Source organism: Hippopotamus amphibius, chromosome X, assembly GCF_030028045.1.
Source record: "Hippopotamus amphibius kiboko isolate mHipAmp2 chromosome X, mHipAmp2.hap2, whole genome shotgun sequence".
NCBI classification, from domain to species: Eukaryota; Metazoa; Chordata; class Mammalia; order Artiodactyla; family Hippopotamidae; genus Hippopotamus; species Hippopotamus amphibius.
This window is the reverse complement of record NC_080203.1, coordinates 14,418,189-14,437,190: the sequence shown is the minus strand read 5'-3', so window position 1 is coordinate 14,437,190 and position 19,002 is coordinate 14,418,189. Positions and strand designations below refer to the sequence as shown.

General features: G+C 38.8%; 1 protein-coding gene across 2 annotated transcripts in view; it reads right to left on the bottom strand.

Annotated features, from left to right (window-relative positions):
* Nucleotides 1-17,924, bottom strand: part of MCF2 (MCF.2 cell line derived transforming sequence) — a 74,377-nt gene extending 56,453 nt beyond the window's left edge. For both annotated transcript variants that reach the window (XM_057718020.1, XM_057718021.1), the window contains exons 1-3: nucleotides 17,900-17,924; nucleotides 14,255-14,369; nucleotides 13,052-13,142 (exon numbers count right to left, since the gene is read on the bottom strand). In XM_057718020.1, the coding sequence (XP_057574003.1) occupies nucleotides 13,052-13,142; nucleotides 14,255-14,369; nucleotides 17,900-17,924 (231 nt within the window). The remainder of the gene's footprint in view (nucleotides 1-13,051; nucleotides 13,143-14,254; nucleotides 14,370-17,899) is intronic.
* Between the last annotated feature and the right edge of the window lie 1,078 nt (nucleotides 17,925-19,002).

Here is a 19,002-nt window from a genome sequence, read left to right as displayed (position 1 = left end):
TCCAAGCCAAGGATGATGAGTTTCTGAACTGGAGCAACAATAGCAGGGATAAGGGTAGAATTTAGGAGGTAATACCTGCAAGGCATGATGACTGGCTGTGTCTGATGAGAAAGGAAACACTAGGAAAATCAATTTCCAGATTTCTGGCTTGAGTAACTAGGTGAATGGTACAACCCTCACTGACATGGGAACACAAGAGAAGCAGGTTTTCAGGAGGGGAATTACATGCTAATTCCCATTCCTGGACCTGCTGGGTTGGAAGGGTCAGCAGGACAACCTGATGATGTCCATCAGACAAATGGATGTACAAGTAAGGAGGGAAAGAAGCCTAGACTGGGAATGTAGAGTTGGGAGTCATCAGTCTCAGAACAGTGAATTAAAGCATAATAAAGCAAAATATGTCCAAAATGCTTAAATTACAGTCACCTTTTAGGAATGCTTGAAATATGAATAACTGAACAAAACTATAAAACAAAAATTAATAAGATACTGTGGAGGCAGGGGTATAAGGGAACTCTGTACTTTTTGTTCAATTTGCTGTGAACCTAATCCTGCTCTAAAAAATAAAGTCTATTTTAAAAAGAGTAACTTTCGGGCTTCCCAGGTGGCTCAGTGGTTAAGAATCCACCTGCCAATGCAGGGGACACGGGTTCAATCCCTGCTCCAGGAAGATCCCACATGCCGCGGAGCAACTAAGCCCATGCGCCACAACTATTGAGCCTGCGCTTTAGAGCCTATGAGCCACAACTATTGAGCCCATGTGCTGCAACTACTGAAGCCCACGCCCCTAGAGCCCATGCTCCACAACAAGAGAAGCCACAGCAATGAGGAGCCCACGCACCACAATGAAGAGTAGCCCCCAATCACCACAACTAAAAGAAAGCCTGCACACAGCAAAAAAAAAAAAAAAAAAGACCCAACACAGCCAATAAAGTAAATTAATTAATTAATTTAAAAAAAGAGTAACTTTCATAGAGGGATAAGACCTAGACACAGAAATGACATTCAAAACTGGAGATTTTTAAAATTCAACTTGAGATGGTGATAAAAACATAAACAAGTGGTAATGAGAACTAGAGTGAGGGAACTAGGGTGAGTGTGATACAAATAGGTAAAAGAAACACAAAATTAAATCAATAAATTAAACAATGGTTACAAATAGACACAAATTGGGATGGCTATCCAACTAACTCCCCTAGGTGGCCTTGTCTGTACTACCCTCTCCCTTCATGAGAAACTACTTCCTCTCACCCCAAAATTCATATGTTAATACTTAACCCACAATGTGAAGGTATCTGGTGGTGGGGCCCTCAGGAGATGATTAGGGCATGAGGGTGGAGCCCTCATGAATGGGATTAGTGCCCTTACAAAAGAGATCCCAGAGAGTTCCCTCACACCTTATGCCATGTGAGGACACAGAGAGAAGATAGCCATCTATGAACCAGGAAGCAGGCTCTCACCAGACACCGAATCTGCTGGCACCTTGATCTTGGACTTCAGACTCTAGAACTGTGAGAAGTAAAACTCTGTTGTTTATAAGCCACACAGTCTATGGTAGTCTGTTATAGCAACCGATGAGGACTAAGACAACCTCTTATTATTCTTAATATCGGTTCCTAATGAGAACTGTTCTCTTTCTACATGACCTTGCCCTTCTAACACACAATGATTTGTAGTGGGATGAAAATTTGATGTAAAAGTCCCACACTAAAGTTTTTCAAACAAGCTCTGAGGGAAGGAAACTCTGAGGGTGCAGTTCCAGAGCTACTGGTAGCCATGACCCCTGCTGCTAGAGGAAGCTTATTCCAAAGAACAAAGCCATCATGTACAGAGAACTGGCAGTAGAGACAGAGAGTCCCAATGATAATGTATATCCTACCGTCTATTATGTGCATAATGTCTATTACATTTTATGCTAAGAATGGTACATACATCCCATAGTTATTATAAGAATTAAAAGAAATAATGAATATAAAGCTACTTTGTCAAGTCTAAAAAAATTAATAAGACAGTATTTTAAATTTACCTTGGGTTCTTGGACCTGAGGAAGGACAAGCAGACTTAGGTAGAAAACTTTCTCAGGATGTGGATAAAGTCTTGCTTAACGGGAAACTCTGACAGGGACTTGCGAGAATTCTGGCCCTATTTCTAGATCGAGAGCACTAATTCTATTTCTATCCCATTCATTTTAGGAGTTAAGCCTTTCCTTCTCCTTCACATGGGCAAATTGCCAGTATTATTATTATTATTATTATACTTACCTGCCTTGACCCAGCTTATTTTTTCACTTTTAAATGAAATCAAAAGCATTCTACTTTTGCCAACACTTAAAGCAAAATTACTTTTATTCTTTCATGGATTCTTAGGTTGATCTGCTCTCATTGTCTTTTTCTCTCCAACTTTCCTTAATGTCATATTCTCTGGTATGGTGTTGGAAATCTCTAGGTGTGAGACTTTAGGGATGACCAACTTAAAGCCTGGAATACTCACCCAGCTCCAAAATTGGGGGGGGTGAGGGGGGTGGGGGAGGATACTATGGCGGCAGATAAGGCCATGTGGCAACTCTCTGCCTGAGGTCAGGCCCTAGTCTCTACCCTGCCACTCCTAGGAGAACAAGGTTGTCCCAGCAGCTAGGCCTATGGACAGCTGATCACACAGCAGGGAGCAAAGTTCTATAGAAAGACAGAAGCAGAATCACTGCCCACAGAATCCTTGGGGAAAAGAGTTCAGGCAGGGCTTGAGGGTATTCAGCTGCTCCTAAGTCAGGGACTTTACGTTGGCTCATTAAATCATTTATTCTGTCTATTTGGTAAAGTGGTTTAACCCAAACATTAACAGCTGAATAAAATATTTCTTAAGATATTTCTACATTCCTATCAGATCATTCTTAAGTAAAACTTCCTGATTATTTTATCATACCTTCTCCTCCCTTAATTCCTTCAAAACGTTTAGTGATTTGCTTATCACAAAAAGCCTATAAAAATGTGCATTTCTAAAGAAAATGCACTATCAAGGATGAACACTTCATTTATTGCCTGTATAATTACATTTGCAATGTTGTTCATTATAGGATAATTCTAGGATCTGTATTGAGCTACCATGCAAATCTTCCTAGAATACACAGATTCTGTTAGTCCAATAGCTACTCTCACATCTAATAGCCATTTGAAGGAATAAATAACTTGTAGGCAATAGTTATTATTTAGTAGGCAAAACTACTGAGCAGTTGGGTAGCACTTAAACAGTTCATTTGATTTGTCAGAGTTATTTTTTTTAGAAAACGAAATTATACAGTTCAGACCAGGTATATTATTTCTGTCCCTCACATTCATTAGATCCCATGTAGGAATCCCATATACTTGATTTTCCCAGGCCCACTCATTTATCCCACATTTAAATAGGTGCTTGCCATACTAATTATAGTAAATCCACAACCTCACATGAGTGACTTTTCCTAGGTTCTCTCCAGAAAAAAAAAATATATATATATGTATATATTTTACATATATGTACATTTGTTTATGTGTAGTCGGGACCTCTCAAAACCTTACAGTAAACACAGGAGATTGGCTAGCTGGCCATGCGTGGGAATGCTGCTCTTGACTGAATGACTATTACGAGAATTATCCTCGTCATAAGCATTATTATGACACTATACTAAGTATTTTACACGCAATAGGTTCTGTTTTTATCCTCATTTCACCACTAGAGGACTTGAGTGTGGCAGGCAGATTCCCCAAAGATGTCCACATCCTAATCCCTGGAACCTGTGAATATGTTACATTACAAGGCAAAGGGATGTTTGTAAATGTGATTAAGTTAAGGATCTTCAGCTGGGGAGATGATCCTGGCTTCTCAGGGTGGGAACAATGTGATCACAAGGATAGTTATTAGACAGAGAGAGGCAGGAGAGTCAGAAAAGATGTGACCACAGAAGCAGAGGTCAGAGCGATGCAGGGCCATGAGCCAAGGAATGTGGGCCACCTCTAGAAGCTGAAAAGTCAAGGAAACGGATTCTCCTCTAAAGCCTCAGAAGCCCTGTTGATATCTTGCTTTTAGCCCAATGAGACTCACTTTGGACTTCTGACCTCCAGAACAGTGACAATATATTTTGTGTTGTTTTGAGCTACTAAGTTTGCAGTAATTTGTTACAGCAGCAATAGGGAACTCATATGCTAAGGTTTTGTGAGCTTAAGTAATTTTTCAAGAAATTCTAGCTTATACGTGGCAGAATTACAACCCAGATTCACCTGGCTGCAGAGCCAGACTCCTAAGCAAGCTATAATTGAAGAATTAAAAGAATTTATGTTTTTTCATTTCAGCTTTCCTTCCTCTGGAGAAACTCCTGATGGATAGAAAAAGGATCAGCAGGAGGAATTTGGAGAAGCAGAGCAAAGATGGTATAAGGATCAGGTTCAAGGGCACTGGTATAAACCTGAAATCTAAAGTGAAGGCAACAAACTTGAATGCCTACCATGTGTTAGGGGGATTTTTTAATGAGGTAGGCAGGGTTTAATGAAACCTAGCCTGAATGAGGTTGAAAATGGCAACTCACACTCTTCCTGTTGGGTGAAGAGTGATAGGAAATGGTGGGGATGATGGCGAAGTGGAAAACTGGTGGCACGGGACTCACTAGTCTGTTCTAGCTCAATGCTGTCCTGTGCGAAGGTGAGCCCAGCTCTGCCAAATCTGTGATTTCTAAAAAGAAGCCAGAAATCCAGACTTCTGTGGGAAACATGATTTTTAAAGACGGGAAACAAGCTAAAAGTTTGTTAAAACACTGGATGGTCTCAACAAAGCACATCCATGGACTACCAGTTTGCAATCTTGGAAGTAAAGCTTCATATATCTGAACCTGAGCCAGTATCAATACTCTGTCCACTTCTCTGGCTGTGATCACCGGCTATGAGAATCTGGAGTGGACAGGGCACTCTTGAGAAATTCTAACCTGAAAGGCCATTTGGATTTAAGGTCAGTCTGCATGTTTGCATGTGGGCATACATATAGCTATAGAGACAGATTCTATTCTTTATATATAGATATTTGCATAACTAAAAAATTCAAGATAATCTATTTTAAAGCTAGTATTGAAATGAACAAACAGCATATCACATATCATAAATAGGATCAGATGCACGTATCCTACAGCAAATATAGCTCAAGACCCTTGAGCTTTTCCATTCCGTTTGCGGAAACTACGTTTCTACATTCTCCGGTATGCTGCCTTAAAGATCTCTAATCTGGATGGTTATATAAACATGAAAAGGCACAGTTTCCATTTTCTCCAAAATCAAACCCTAGATATTCAAACTATAAATTGTTTTTGAGAGCTTGTCAAAAAAGCAAAAGGATGTGAGCAAGGGTCAGCCTTGTTTCCTTTTATTGCTTTTTTCTTTCCAGAAAAAAAAAAAAGCATGCATCTTGAGAGAGGAAACAGCATTGGTTTTAGGCATTGGTTGCAGGCATTTTTTTTTTTTTTTGGGAGTTCCAACATGTGACTGCTTAAAGGCGCCTCAGTAAAAATGAACACGCTGCCCGTCGTCGTGGGGCTCAGAGCCTTTTCTCCAGTCTCTGAGCGCAGCCCTACCCCCGCCATCGGCAGCAGCTCCTATCGGTTCTCCAAGCAAAGGGGCACAGGATTTGCTTTCTCTCCCCTTCCCCTCCTAGAGAAGACATTTACTCCCTTCTCCTCGTGCCTACCTTCAGATCACCCAATTACATGGCCTAACAGCAGTTAGGACAGCAATAACAGCTACAAAAGGCATCACTTGATACATTTCACTACTAAAGCCTGGAAATAATTCACTACCAAAGCCTTGTTTAATATTCTTTTGTGCTGCATCTTAGATACGCAATTCATATACCCTCTGCACACTTTTCAGTTATCCTAGCTATTTCTTTAAAAATGCTTAAGGTGGCTGATACCACATAAAAGTTTGATTATTTTACTATAAAAACAATTTATATTCCTAGAGCTTTTTCTTTCAATCTTTAGGGCAAAGAAATACAGACACAGTTAAGAGGGAACCCTTTATTGAAAGCCTAGGACCTATGTGCCAGGCTTGTTACATATATTATCCTATGTGGTCTTTGTAACATTGCAGCGAAGTAGGTATCATGGCCTTTTTACAGATGAGCAAGCTGAAGCACAGCGTGGTACAGCAACTGCTTGCTCCAGCTAGCAGCTAGAGAGCAGGGGCACCTAGGCCAGTGAATCCTAAGGGCAAGCTCTTTTCAGGACACTTAACCCTTTCCAGGACACGTACTTAACAATGCACAGTCTGAATGCACGCTCAGACTTGCTGCCTTGCATTTAGGATACCCTGACCTTGACATCTACAAATTGGGACAAATACTAACAGTCAAAACAAATGTTTGAAACAATGTAGCGTCATGGAGCCTACTGAACAAAACTATTATAATTTTATATCATTACAGAATATAATACTGAGTTGTTGGCGTGAGACTGACCTCAATAAGGTCCAAACTATCACATTAGAATATGCTGAGAAAAATCTCATGACCTCAAGCTACAGAGAAGAGTTTCCAAGGCCGTGAGCTACTGCTGCACTCTTCCCACATAGCCCGCTCTTAAAGAGTATAGAAAGGAAGAGCTACTCCTCGGATCGCCAAATAACTTGCCAAGTGACCTCAGGAGCGGGACAGTCCCAGTCCCAGGCAATACTCTTTCCTTGTGAGTCACCCTTTTTGTCCCATATCCATTCTCACCCCTGCCCTTACTTGTTCACAGTCATTGCAATTTCCACCAAGTAGCCAGTTTAAGCCTCTCTTTGGACTTTAAATCCACTGCTACCATCCTTCCGGGTGCTACCTATCGCAGCCTCCAGAATCAGCCCAACTCCAGAGATCTTTCCAAGTCAAACTATGGTGTCATCAGCTGAGTTGCAAATTTTTCACTCTGGTCAAGCCCTATCCACGCAAGCAGAACAAATTTGTCTTCCACTATAGTTCTGGGCTTCAGACTTAATCCAATCAGTTTCATTTCAAGCTAGCTGTTCCTGGGGACCACTTAAAGTAATTCATTTGAGAGAAAAAGAAAGGAAAGAAACCAAGAAAGGTAACGGGCACATATGCTCTTCCTTAGGGTCCAAACAAATGTCATCTCCTTTGTGAGGCCTTCCCTACCAACTAGAAGTTCTTTCATGATAGTTATTTAACAGTTATTTATGAACATGTCCTACCTTCTCTACTAGATTGAGAGCTCCTTCAGCTCTGTAGCCATTCCATGTTTACCTTTGTAACCCGTGTTGTGTGTAGCACAGTACTAGACATATCTATTCACCGAGTACTTGTGTGCTGTACTGATTTGTGTGTATATTAAGGTACATGTATCTGCAAGAAATGAAGTTCAGAACTAAGAAAACATCTATGTATACAAAGAAATTAGGAATTTTCTGAAAGCTTAAGTCAATTACTTTTGATAACAAAAGTATTAATGTCAGTTGCACCCAGTATTGCAAAGCACATACACAGGCATCTCCTGTGCACCATAAATCGTCTGTTAAAAGTCTGAAGCTAATGATTGAACTTGGTGTACCCCCCCAAAAAAAAAAAAAAAGTCTGAAGCTATTATTCCCATAATACAAAGTCATGTATAGAGCTGGAGATATCATTTTGTCAAAATAAAAAGATTCATATCCTAAACGGTAATTTTTAAAACACCATTTTGTGCTAAAAGCTTTATTAGAATATAAACCATTTACTCACCCATTGATGTTCACTGTCATTCAACAACAATAAAATTCTTACTGGTTTATTTCCCTGATCTTACTTTTGATGCCAAGTGTCATTTTTTTCTATAACTGATTTTCACTTTCTTATTTTTTGTGTGTTGTCTTCATTATTTAAATAAGCAAGTATTATATTTTAAATCATAACATCAATAATGTTACCTTACGTTTTGAAAGAAAAAGAGTAGCACTGAAAACCTTGCTGATGACCAGTTAGTTTTTAAATTAGCTAGTGTTATTTCACATCTCTCCAAAACACATCTAAATATCCCTTCAGAAATTTGCTGGGAATTTAGTATACAAGTGAACCAAAGATGGGAAAATTTGAAAATGTATCTGAAAGGAGAGATTTCTAAATTCTAGCTTATAAAGAACAAGTCACTTTTTTTTCCTTTTAAAAAAAAAGGTGTCAACAGGCTAGAATTCTACACCTTTAAAGTTTGAATTTGGGGAAGAATTGAAATCAGAAAGATTTCAGATCATCAGGCTTTAACATTTTTTCACTTGTCCAGTAACACCCAGGAAGGGCTGCCTTTTTAAATGCTGATGAAGTCGTCTCCAGATCTGTCCATGATATCATACTCTACTTGACCATGGTGAAAGGAATGATGAATCCTTTTGTTAGATATTATTTTAACCAGTGACTTAAAGCTACTCTGCCAAACAATTCACAATTGTTCATACAGTCTTAAACAAATACCATGACAAATGGTGCTTCCCCATAAACTTGGTCACATTTAGGTTTTGAAATTACATTCTACCTCCTTGACGCCTTAACGTTCCCCTATGTCCATATCACAGTAATCACATAGATGCAATCCATGCAAATACAAGTCTCCATTCTCGCCCTCTGTCCTTAAAAGCACCATTCAGCAGTTTGTGCTATAGCACCATGCTGCAGCATCCCTGCACTTGAACTTGGGAATAGGCTTTCCAGGACTGCAGGCAGAGCCCTTACCGCATTCCTTCTGAACCTCATCTTGCCTCTCGGGGGAGTTGCTTCTGCCATCTCGCCTATACACAATAACACTCTTCTTTTCCAATTTTCAATGCAACATTGATGAAATATGAGCTGCTTCTTAGGTAGTATTTAAAAGCGGCAGCCAAAAATCTCTATCAAACAAAGCTACCATAGCTGCTTCCATTACCACCGTGGCAGCGCTGCAAAAAAACCACTATCCCTGATTAGTCAGCTGACAGATCCTTCCCTGCTGCTCATTGTAATTCAGAGTCGACACATTCCCCCAATTACTTAGCCTGATTGAACCTCATGGATTAGCTGGTGCTGGACTGCTCAAGAAGATCAGGCTCGTCCTAAGAGTGGAGAAAGGAAAAAAAAATGACTCTTCTCCTAGGGGCTAGATGGGACTGGCTTTCTCGTCTGCGCAATTTGATTTTTAAGGTGGAATGCTAAGAATCTTTGTGAAGGTAGTATTAACTGATATCTTTATTCTTGTCCTACTCTGGTCTGTAACTTGAAATTCAATTCTGTTTTTTTTCTAATTTAAATTCTATTCTGGGTTTAAGCCTGGTGAAAGGTGAATAGTTCGTGAAATTTTGTCCTGATGATAATCTAGAAAGAACAGAATGTGCAAACTTTCTAAGATGGATAGGATTCTCTCCCAAATAAACATTTCCCCAAAATGTATAACTAAAAAAAAAAATCTTGTCTCCTATCATTATGAAGTACAGCCTAACTGCATACATTCCTTTAGAATCTAGAAATTAAGGTCTTCAAATTGAATTATATAATTACTTCATAGACACTAGTTTAAAATAATATACCATTTGCACAGCGAAAGAAACCATAAACAAGACTAGAAGGCAACCCTCACAATGGGAGAAAATACTTGCCAACGAAGCAACGGACAAAGGATTAATCTCCAAAATATACAGGCATCTTAATACCGAAAAAGCAAATAACCCAATCCACAAATGGGCGGAAGACCTAAATAGACATTTCTCCAAAGAGGACAAACAGATGGCCAACAAACACATGAAAAGATGTTCAACATCACTAATCATCAGAGAAATGCACGTCAAAGCCACAATGAGGGATCACCTCACACCGGTCAGAATGGCCATCAACAAAAAATCTAGAAACAACAAATGTGGGAGAGGGTGTGGAGAAAAGAGAACTCTCCTGCACTGTTGGTGGGAATGTAAGCTGGTACAGCCACTATGGAAAACAGTCTGGAGGTTCCTTAAAATACTAAAAATAGAACTACAGTATGATCCAGGAATCCCACTCCTGGGCATATACCCAGAGAAAACCACAACCCAAAAAGAAACATGTACCATAATGTTTATTGCAGCACTATTTACAATAGCCAGGACATGGAAGCCACCTAAATGCCCATCAACAAATGAATGGATAAAGAAGATCTGGCACATATATAAATGGAATATTCCTCGGCCATAAAAAGGAATGACATGGAGCTATCTGTAATGAGGTGGATAGACCTAGAGTCTGTCATACAGAGTGAAGTAAGGCAGAAAGAGAAAACAAATATTGTATGCTAACTCATATATACGGAATCTAAAAAAAAAAAAATGGTACCGATGAACCCAGTGACAAGACAAGAATAAGGATGAGGATGCAGAGAATGGACTGGAGGACACGAGGTTGGGGGGGCGGGGGGCGTAGGGGAAGCTGGGACGAAGTGAGAGAGTAGCATAGACATAAATATACTACCAACTGTAAAAGAGATAGCCAGTGGGAAGTTGCTGTATAACAAAGGGAGATCAACTCGATGATGGGTGATGTCTTAGAGGGCCGGGACGGGGAGGGTGGGGGGGAGTCGCGGGAGGGAGGGAATATGGGGATATGTGTATAAATACAGCTGATTGACTTTGGTGTACCTCAACAACTGGTACAAGAGTGTAAAGCAATTATATTCCAATAAAGAGCTTTAAAAAAATGTTAAACTCCGAAGTACAAATAAAATATGACAAGAAAAAAAAAAAAAAAGACGGAGCATAAAAAATAAATAAATAAATAAATAAAATAAAATAATATACCAAAGACAGTTAGATCTATCTATACCATAGCCATTTTCACCAGAAATTCTTTCTGAATGTCAACTTTTGTTCTTGAAATTGACTTGTATTCAGTATTTACCACTATTGCAAACAGCGTCCAGTGGCTATTAATGGTCGAGATATAATCATTGTGCTTTTGAGTGTGGGTATAGAAACTCTGCCATAAGCAGAAACATTTAAAATGTTAAAAAGAAACACCTCTTAAACTAATCTATAGCCAGTTACAGGTCATCATCACCTGCCCCGGCCCTGGGCCTGGTCGTTATGCAAATAAAGGGACCTTGGGCTCAGACCTCTTTGCTGGGCATACTTCACACTTCCCCACTGAGAAAGCATCCCTAGGGAAACAGAAAGGGGAGCATCACCTCCCAAGAAACAAGTCATTATTCCTTTGTTGACCCCCAAATCATTAGTATCAAGACCCAATTTTGTATTTCTCTTTTAGGAAAAATGAGACCTCTGTTGTAAGCAACCTATCCGATTAATAAAAATAAAACTTTACCAAAAAATTGATGCCAGGTGCCAACCAGTCACTCAATGAAAATTAATTTCATCAAGCAGGTAGTTTTGGCCAAAAGAAAACAAAGCTGGGCTGGGTGATTTAAAAAAAAAGGTTTTATTGTAACAAGTGCTATACTTAGCATTAAATAACTGATTGTTGTCATAAACTAAAGTCTGCTCAACAAGTCCAGGGACCAATCCTAAAGGCCAGGGCACGAAAAATACCTTTTACATCATTCAACCCCATTGATAGGGCTCAATAGTACATGGAGGGCAGATGTACACTCTCCAAAGGAATTTTACCTTTTTCTAGAAAAAAATTAATGTGTTTGTCTATCCACAAGTCATTTGGAAAATGATAGAAAGCAGCAGGTATAAAGGTCACCAACTGGAACTCATGAAAATTCAATTCTTGCTCCCGCTCTTTTTGTTACTTAGCTGTTTGACCTTGGATTCATCACATAATCTTTCCAAAATGCATATAGCAATGTAATTCCCTCACCTATAGGAGAATTATAATGCTACCTGCCCACAGGCTTAATCAGGAAACAAAGAGAATCAACATTACTTAATAAACGTGAAAACTTTTGAAAAAGCAAAAATGTATTATATAAAGTTGAAGTTTTACTATTTTATTTTGGTAACTTTTATGAATCTGGTATTAACTCTTCTCTCCATTGCTTACTATTAAACACCTCTGTTACAAGAAATAAACAAAAAACCACCTTGCTGACTTGCCCAAGGTGAGGAATAATTCATATTAGGTATGAGGACAGTAATGATCTCATTCATTTTACCACGTGAGTGCCACTGTATTTCTTACACTCGTCACCAAGTTAGTAGAGCACAAAGAACACTGGCTCAGAAGTCCAACAACCTAGATTTTTGTCTTGCCTTCACAACTAAAGCCACTGCCAATGGTGGGTGTGGCCTCCCTTGTTGGTCGGGAGACAAAGGAAGAATTTCAGATGGTTGATGATATTGGACTCTCAAAGAAAAACATATACTGATTCCCAGCTACTCTGGTCTGATAGAGGAAGTTGACTGCATGGCACTTCCGCAGACAGCCCCACTCTTGCCAGCTCAGGAGGAGTCTATGCATTCCTCACCTCCCTCTTCTTCTATGGAAGAGAAGTGTCAGACAACACCCAGATGAGCCTAATAATGTAAAAGATCATCCTGGCTGTGGGTAGGATTGCATCTCTCATATTATCTCCTTTAGGGAAACTGTTTTCTCTCTTTGGGTCTTTGGGAGCTGGGAACTAGGTTCCAATAGGGGATATATGTCATGTTGCAGGTGACTCCCTTCCCTCTCTATCTCAGGGAAAAGAAAAGTCCAGAGAGATACACACCGAAATGTTAAAAAGCGCTGATTTCTGGATAGTTTGATTATTGTTGACTATTGTTTTAAACCTTGTTCTTTATACATTTCCATATATAATGAGTATACAATGACACAACTATTTCCATTTTTTAAAATGGGAAAAAACTGCCTTGCTTTGAAAGGCATAGGGGACCATGAATCTCTTCTCACTCAACTTGAACCATTAACTACTCTTTTTTTCCTATTAGGCTTTATCTTGGGTAGAGTTGTTTAGCTCAACCTCCTCTACCAATTCGTCTCTCTAGTTTCCCACCTCCCCATTCCATCTGTTTTTATTGTCTCCATCAGTATCAAAATAATCTGTACCCCCACAAACAGAAAGTAGAATGCAAAACAAAGATAAGAAGTTACTGTAGAATAAATTGGTACTTGCTGAGATTTTTTGGAGAGAGATTTTGAGAGAAGACCAGGTATCCAATCTTCGATCAAGAATAATGGTAAATCGGGAGTCAGATCCATTTTGCCTACAAAAGAGGAAATACTGTGTTTTTCTTAGTAATAACCCAACTTTGCTAGATATGTCTTTACTTCTGATTATTTCATTTACATGTGATGTCTTGCCTGAAGACAGATTTGGAAAGCTACCACAAAGTGCTACAATGGAAAGCCAATTTAATTCCATATTCCACTACTCACTATTTAAAATTTCTTTTTTGTCACTAATGTCAATCTTTTAAATAGGCAAGGAATAGTGTAATACAGGTAGGCCACTAAAATGGATTTGGAATACTACGATTTGGGGCATGGGAAAACCTTATAGACAGCTGTCCTTCATGACGTCAGCTTTAACTTCATGGCAATCCACCACGAGTCAATGATTCATTCATTCATTCATTCATTCAGAAAAACACTGTTAAATACATCCTATCTCGTCTGCTCCTTGAGGGAAGGCAGTGTAACGGATAATAAAATTTTTATTTGCCCTACAAAGACCACTTTCAAGCTTTAAGCGGTGCAGTGTAAATTTAGTTTTCTGGGATTTGATTTTTGTTCATAAGACTCTTCACAATACTATCATTCGTGCCTTCTTAGTCTTCAGGACTAATATCCTGAAAATGTTTCCTTTAAAAAATCTGTTTTCAACTTTTAAATAAAATCTTTAAGGAAGCTTTTGAAACCTTCCCCTTAAAGCATTCTCATCTCAAATGATTGCTAGTATCAAGAAGTTACTCCTAATCCATTCCAATGTCACTTTTGAGTCTATTTAACTTTCAGTCTGCTTATTTTATCCTTGGAAGAAATGAAGAACAGCTGTCTAGTTATTGGCTACTGAGAGTCCCTTCCAGGCAAATTAAAGGCTTCATGTATGATCACCATTTTCAACCTATGTTGTTCTGCATGTGGACAAATACTTCTAGGCCCCCAGTTTGTTTTCATAGATCCTCAGTGTAATTTTTATAGCAATTTAGGTAGCTGTCAGCTTCCCCTTGTAAGTTATTTCTTATCTACTCTAAAGGTGAGTCTTATGATCATTTACAATAAAAAGAGCCACACTAAAACACCATTTTTCTGTTATTACATTCAAATGGGTATCTGATAGAAACCAAATTTAAAAAAATGTAATAAAATGCTATACCTCGCAACAGACGTCAAGTAAGTCAGCACTTTTGCTATCACTTCTTCTGGTATGCATCTGAAATTACAATTTTCTGGAAATGTAATGATCCAAGCATTGTCCTTTCCCCGGCCACCTAAAACAGTATAAAAAACCAAATTAACATTTATGTGTCAACAATGTAAGAGAGAGGATTTTAGACTTGAGAGCAGTGGTTAGAAGACAGTTTGGGGCCAACGCAACTTTTATAAGAATGATAATCTCCACAGAAACCAAAATTGCACCAACTCCTGCTGAAGTCTAAAAAGTGGCAGGGTGGTTTTGAAATGAAAAAGGAGAAAGAGAGGGAGGGAGGGAGGAAAGAAGGAAGGAAAGAGGAAAGAAGAAAGAAAAAGGGGAGGGAGGGAGGAGAGAAGGCAAAGTGAGAAAAAATTTCACGGAACGTGTATAATAAATGTAGTTGAAAGTATAGCTGATCCCTCATATTGGACAACCATGGGTACTGGGGAAGTAACTTTCTATACAAATTCTATGAGCCTAAATTCAAAGCGAGTCACTGAGAGCTTGATAGCAAGTGGAAACCTTGATAAAATTGACCACTTCGAGTCATGGTGAGCATGAAAGAATATAGGATACAAACTATAGGAAATAAGTGATGTTCGAACAGATTGGTGGAAGAAACAACATATGCAATAACCGCAACAATGGAATAGGAATCTTGCTAATGCAAAGAAAGAAAGACCACAAATTCTCCAAGGGTTAAAATTCAGTATGCACCCCGCTCCACAGCCCTCTACGCAGCCTGGAGGACTGAGAATGAAAGCCACCTAAGTGCAGGGAGGAGCTTTACATGTGCCTAAGGTCCTACTGTGTAGTCAGCCTAACACCTGAGCACAGAGTGAGTGCTCAATACATATTTAGTGCTAAATGGAAGTTGAAAGATTATTTTAGGAGGAAAGTTGTAGGGTGGCCTTTGAATTTAGCTCGCCGAAAGAAATTTCTTGAGAGGTTTAATTGTTGTTCTTATTTGGCTAAATTTAAGTGAATAAAGATGTAGGATATAAGAAACTTCAACACGCAATATAACTATGACAAAGGCAAAGGAGATAAAGTAGAATGATAAAACAACTAATTCCAAAAGAAAGCAAAAATGGAGGGGGAAAAAGACAAAGAATAAGAAAATAGAAAACAAATAGTAAATGATAGATTTAAACCGAGCCATGTGAATAATCACATTAAATGGAAATGATTTTGACACCCCAAATAAAAGTTAGAGGATCGTCAAACTGGATAAAACAATCAAGATCCAGCTATATACTGTCTACAAGACACACACTTTAAATATAAAGGCACAATGCATTAAAAGCAAAAAGATGGAAAAAGATATATCATGCTAATTAGTCAAAAGGAAAGTGTCTAACTTTAGACAAAGTAGATTTCAGAGTCAAGGTTAAGAAGATCATTTGATAAACAGCAGTAAATTCATCAAGAGGACATAACAATCCTAAGCGCGTATGTATCTGATAACAGAGCTTCAAAATATATGAAACAAAAACGGATACAGCTGCAAGGAGAAACACACAAATCCAGAATTTTAGCCAGAAATTTCACCACCCCTCTCAATTATGGAAAACACAAGTAGGCAGGAAACTCACTAGGAAACAGTACACTTGCATAACAATCTCACCACTGTGACTTAACTGACATTTCTAGAACACTCCATCCAACAAAAGCAGAACACATATTCTTCACTAGTGCACTTGGGAAAGATTAAATTCATTCCACGCCTTAATCTTTACCAAAGGAAACTTAAGGGAGGTCCGCATTCCCATAGTATCTGTTGAATCAAACTGGAGCAAAGTAATAAATCAAATGATGATAAATCTTTATAACATTCTAGACTTAAAGAGCAGGATGAAGAAAGATAATCATGGAAAATGCTGGCATCCATCCAAGAATTTTAAAGGGACTCAAAGGAGAAACTGTACAACTCTGAACCAAGAGATTTAGCCAATCATGAAACAAAGGGCCTCTATAGGTACGGTATGGTGTAGAACTGGGAATATAAATAATATAAAACGTATAATGCAACATATATGTATATATTATATATAATATAACTTAACTTGCCAAGCAACACTTAGCCAAACTACATCTATCAAAGGAAAGAATATTGGTTCTTATAAGGGTAGATTGTCATCAACTAATCTATAAACTGTTATTACCACTGAGTACCTACAAGTGCCGTACTAGGTAGTAAACGTGAGAAAAGAATAAAGGCGATATTTATATTCTAAATTGGGAGGTTTTCATTATTTTTCCCATTAGGAACCCTTTCTTCAAATGAAACGATAAACAGAAGCATTTTTGAAAACAACTACAAAAATCAGGTAAGGAGGGAAATTGTGGCACTGTATCTAGGTCAGGGAACAGGTCCTGAGGGCGGTTCTATTTGGAACACAGTTTGAAAAACACTGAGAAGCTTCAGTAAAATCCCTGAATCTCACCAGTGAAAGCATATCACACATTTATACCACTTATAAAATAAAACATAAAACCACATTAATTAAGTCACCACTAATACACAATTACCGCTAATTATAATCATTAAAGCAGAGGCCAGATTGAAGTGTCCAATTAGGATCATCTATAAAGTAAACACTTGCTTAGTAAACCGAGCATGTAGGTGTCATTTCAGGAGAAATAAGCAAACTACTTAAAAGGAATAAGATGGATGAAGGGGTAAACAAATGTGGTCCATCCATACAACGGAATATTATTCAGCCTTAAAAAGGAAGGAAATTCTGACAAGTGCTTACAACATAGACAGATCTTGAGGACATTATGTGAAGTGAAATAAGCAAGTCACAAAAAGACAAATACAGCATGATTCCACTCATATGAGGCACCTAGAATAGTCAGATACCTAGGGACAGAAAGTAGAATGGTAGTAGCCAGGGGCTAGAGGGAGGAGAGAATGAGAGTAATTTTTTAAGAGGTACAGAGTTTCAGTTTTTACAAGACAAAAAGAGTTCTGGAGATGGATGGTGGTGATGGCTCCACAACAATGTGAATGTATTTAATGCCACTGGACTATACACTTAAAAATAGCTAAGATGATAAATTTTACGTTATGTGTATTTCATCACAATTTTTAGAAATTATATACAAATGCGTATACATATAGAAATACATATACTTATTTTTTAAAAGTAAACGTTTTTATCATGTGTAAATGAAGTCCTTAAATAAAAACTTACCACATGCTGCTTAATTAGGGTGACTTGCAGCATTTGTAATGAACATTTAAGTCATCAGAGCTATGGTGGAGGGAAAAACCTCAAAGAAGCCACCTGAGTGGCCACCCTCTCACTCAGCCTGCACCCACCTAGGAGATGTATTCCACTTTCACTCAGAGATTGCTAAAGACTTGCCCAAACGTCCAATGTACAAGGCTGGTAAGATTGGTTTTAATCACATATCTGAACATATTTAAAACCTTTAGTTATGTTCTAAATGTCCATTCTTTAGCAACTACATGCACAATGTGTAAATGTTTATTAAAACATAAAAATTATGTAGCCACTTATATAAGAAGGACCAAACAAAGTTTGCTAATAGATTCAAACATTTATCTGGTCTAAATATATGAAAACATCTGCTTACCAGACAGGAAGGCGATGTTTTGCATTAAGAAACGGCTGATGTCCTTTACATGCAGGAGCACCTCGGTTTCTATGACAAACGAGAAAGGGAGAGAAACAGCGGGCACGTTAGAGAACAGCCGGAAATGCACACGTGATTTCTCATCGTGCTGAAAAGAACTCTGGGGGTCCCGCAGATCTGTGTCCCTAGATGCACTGCTGACCTTCTCTTTATTCCTCTCAGCCACATAAGAAGGGAATCACACTCTGGACAATATCACTGGGTAAGTAGGACCAGTGTCCTCATTCTCAGAATCTACGCTTGGGACATAAACTCCTCTCACTCAGCAGAAAGTCGGGGGCAAAGATTCAGACTCCAGGACATCCGCATTTATCTAAAGGGTAGAGAGTCACGTAGAGACACTATAGCGTAGTGTCTTCTACTTCTGATAATGCCTTTCGCTCTGAGAAGCTTTATTAGCAATTACAAAGCACTTTTTGGACCGTTTATTGCACTGGATCCTCAAAATAACCTGGGGAAAGGCATCATTATCCCATCTTACAGGTCAGGAAACGTGTCAGAGAGTGAGTACAAAGTAGTGGTTAAATATGACTTCTGAGTCTGAGAGACTTGGATTCCAATCCCAGCTTGTTGCATTTACTGGCTGTATAAACATGTACAAGTTACTTAGCCTCTCAGAGCCTCAAGTTTCCTTACCTGTAAGCTGGGTATAATAATATCTACCTCACGGGGTACCGTGCCAACCAAATGCAAAATAACTGGCATGAGTCAGTGTTCCCTGAACGGCAGCCTATTAATTCATCTCTGACCATTAGAGGTGGGACACAGCCATGTGATGTCCAATATGTTTTAGTTTCCCAGATTTGAAGTGCTAATTTGTCATGTTCAATTCTAGTGAACTCTACAGGGGCCCCAGATCAAAGTCCACTACCTGCCTCTGGTCCATGAGCAAGGATAACTTTTTTAAAAGAAAATAGCTCATCAAACTCGGCTATTTTGGATCACTGGTTTTAATGCCTGTGGTTCCACATCTCTCAGAGAAGCCATATTTTCCCCTTGCCCTCTGATTCACAGGGCCTTCAAACACCTGGTCTCTGGTGGTG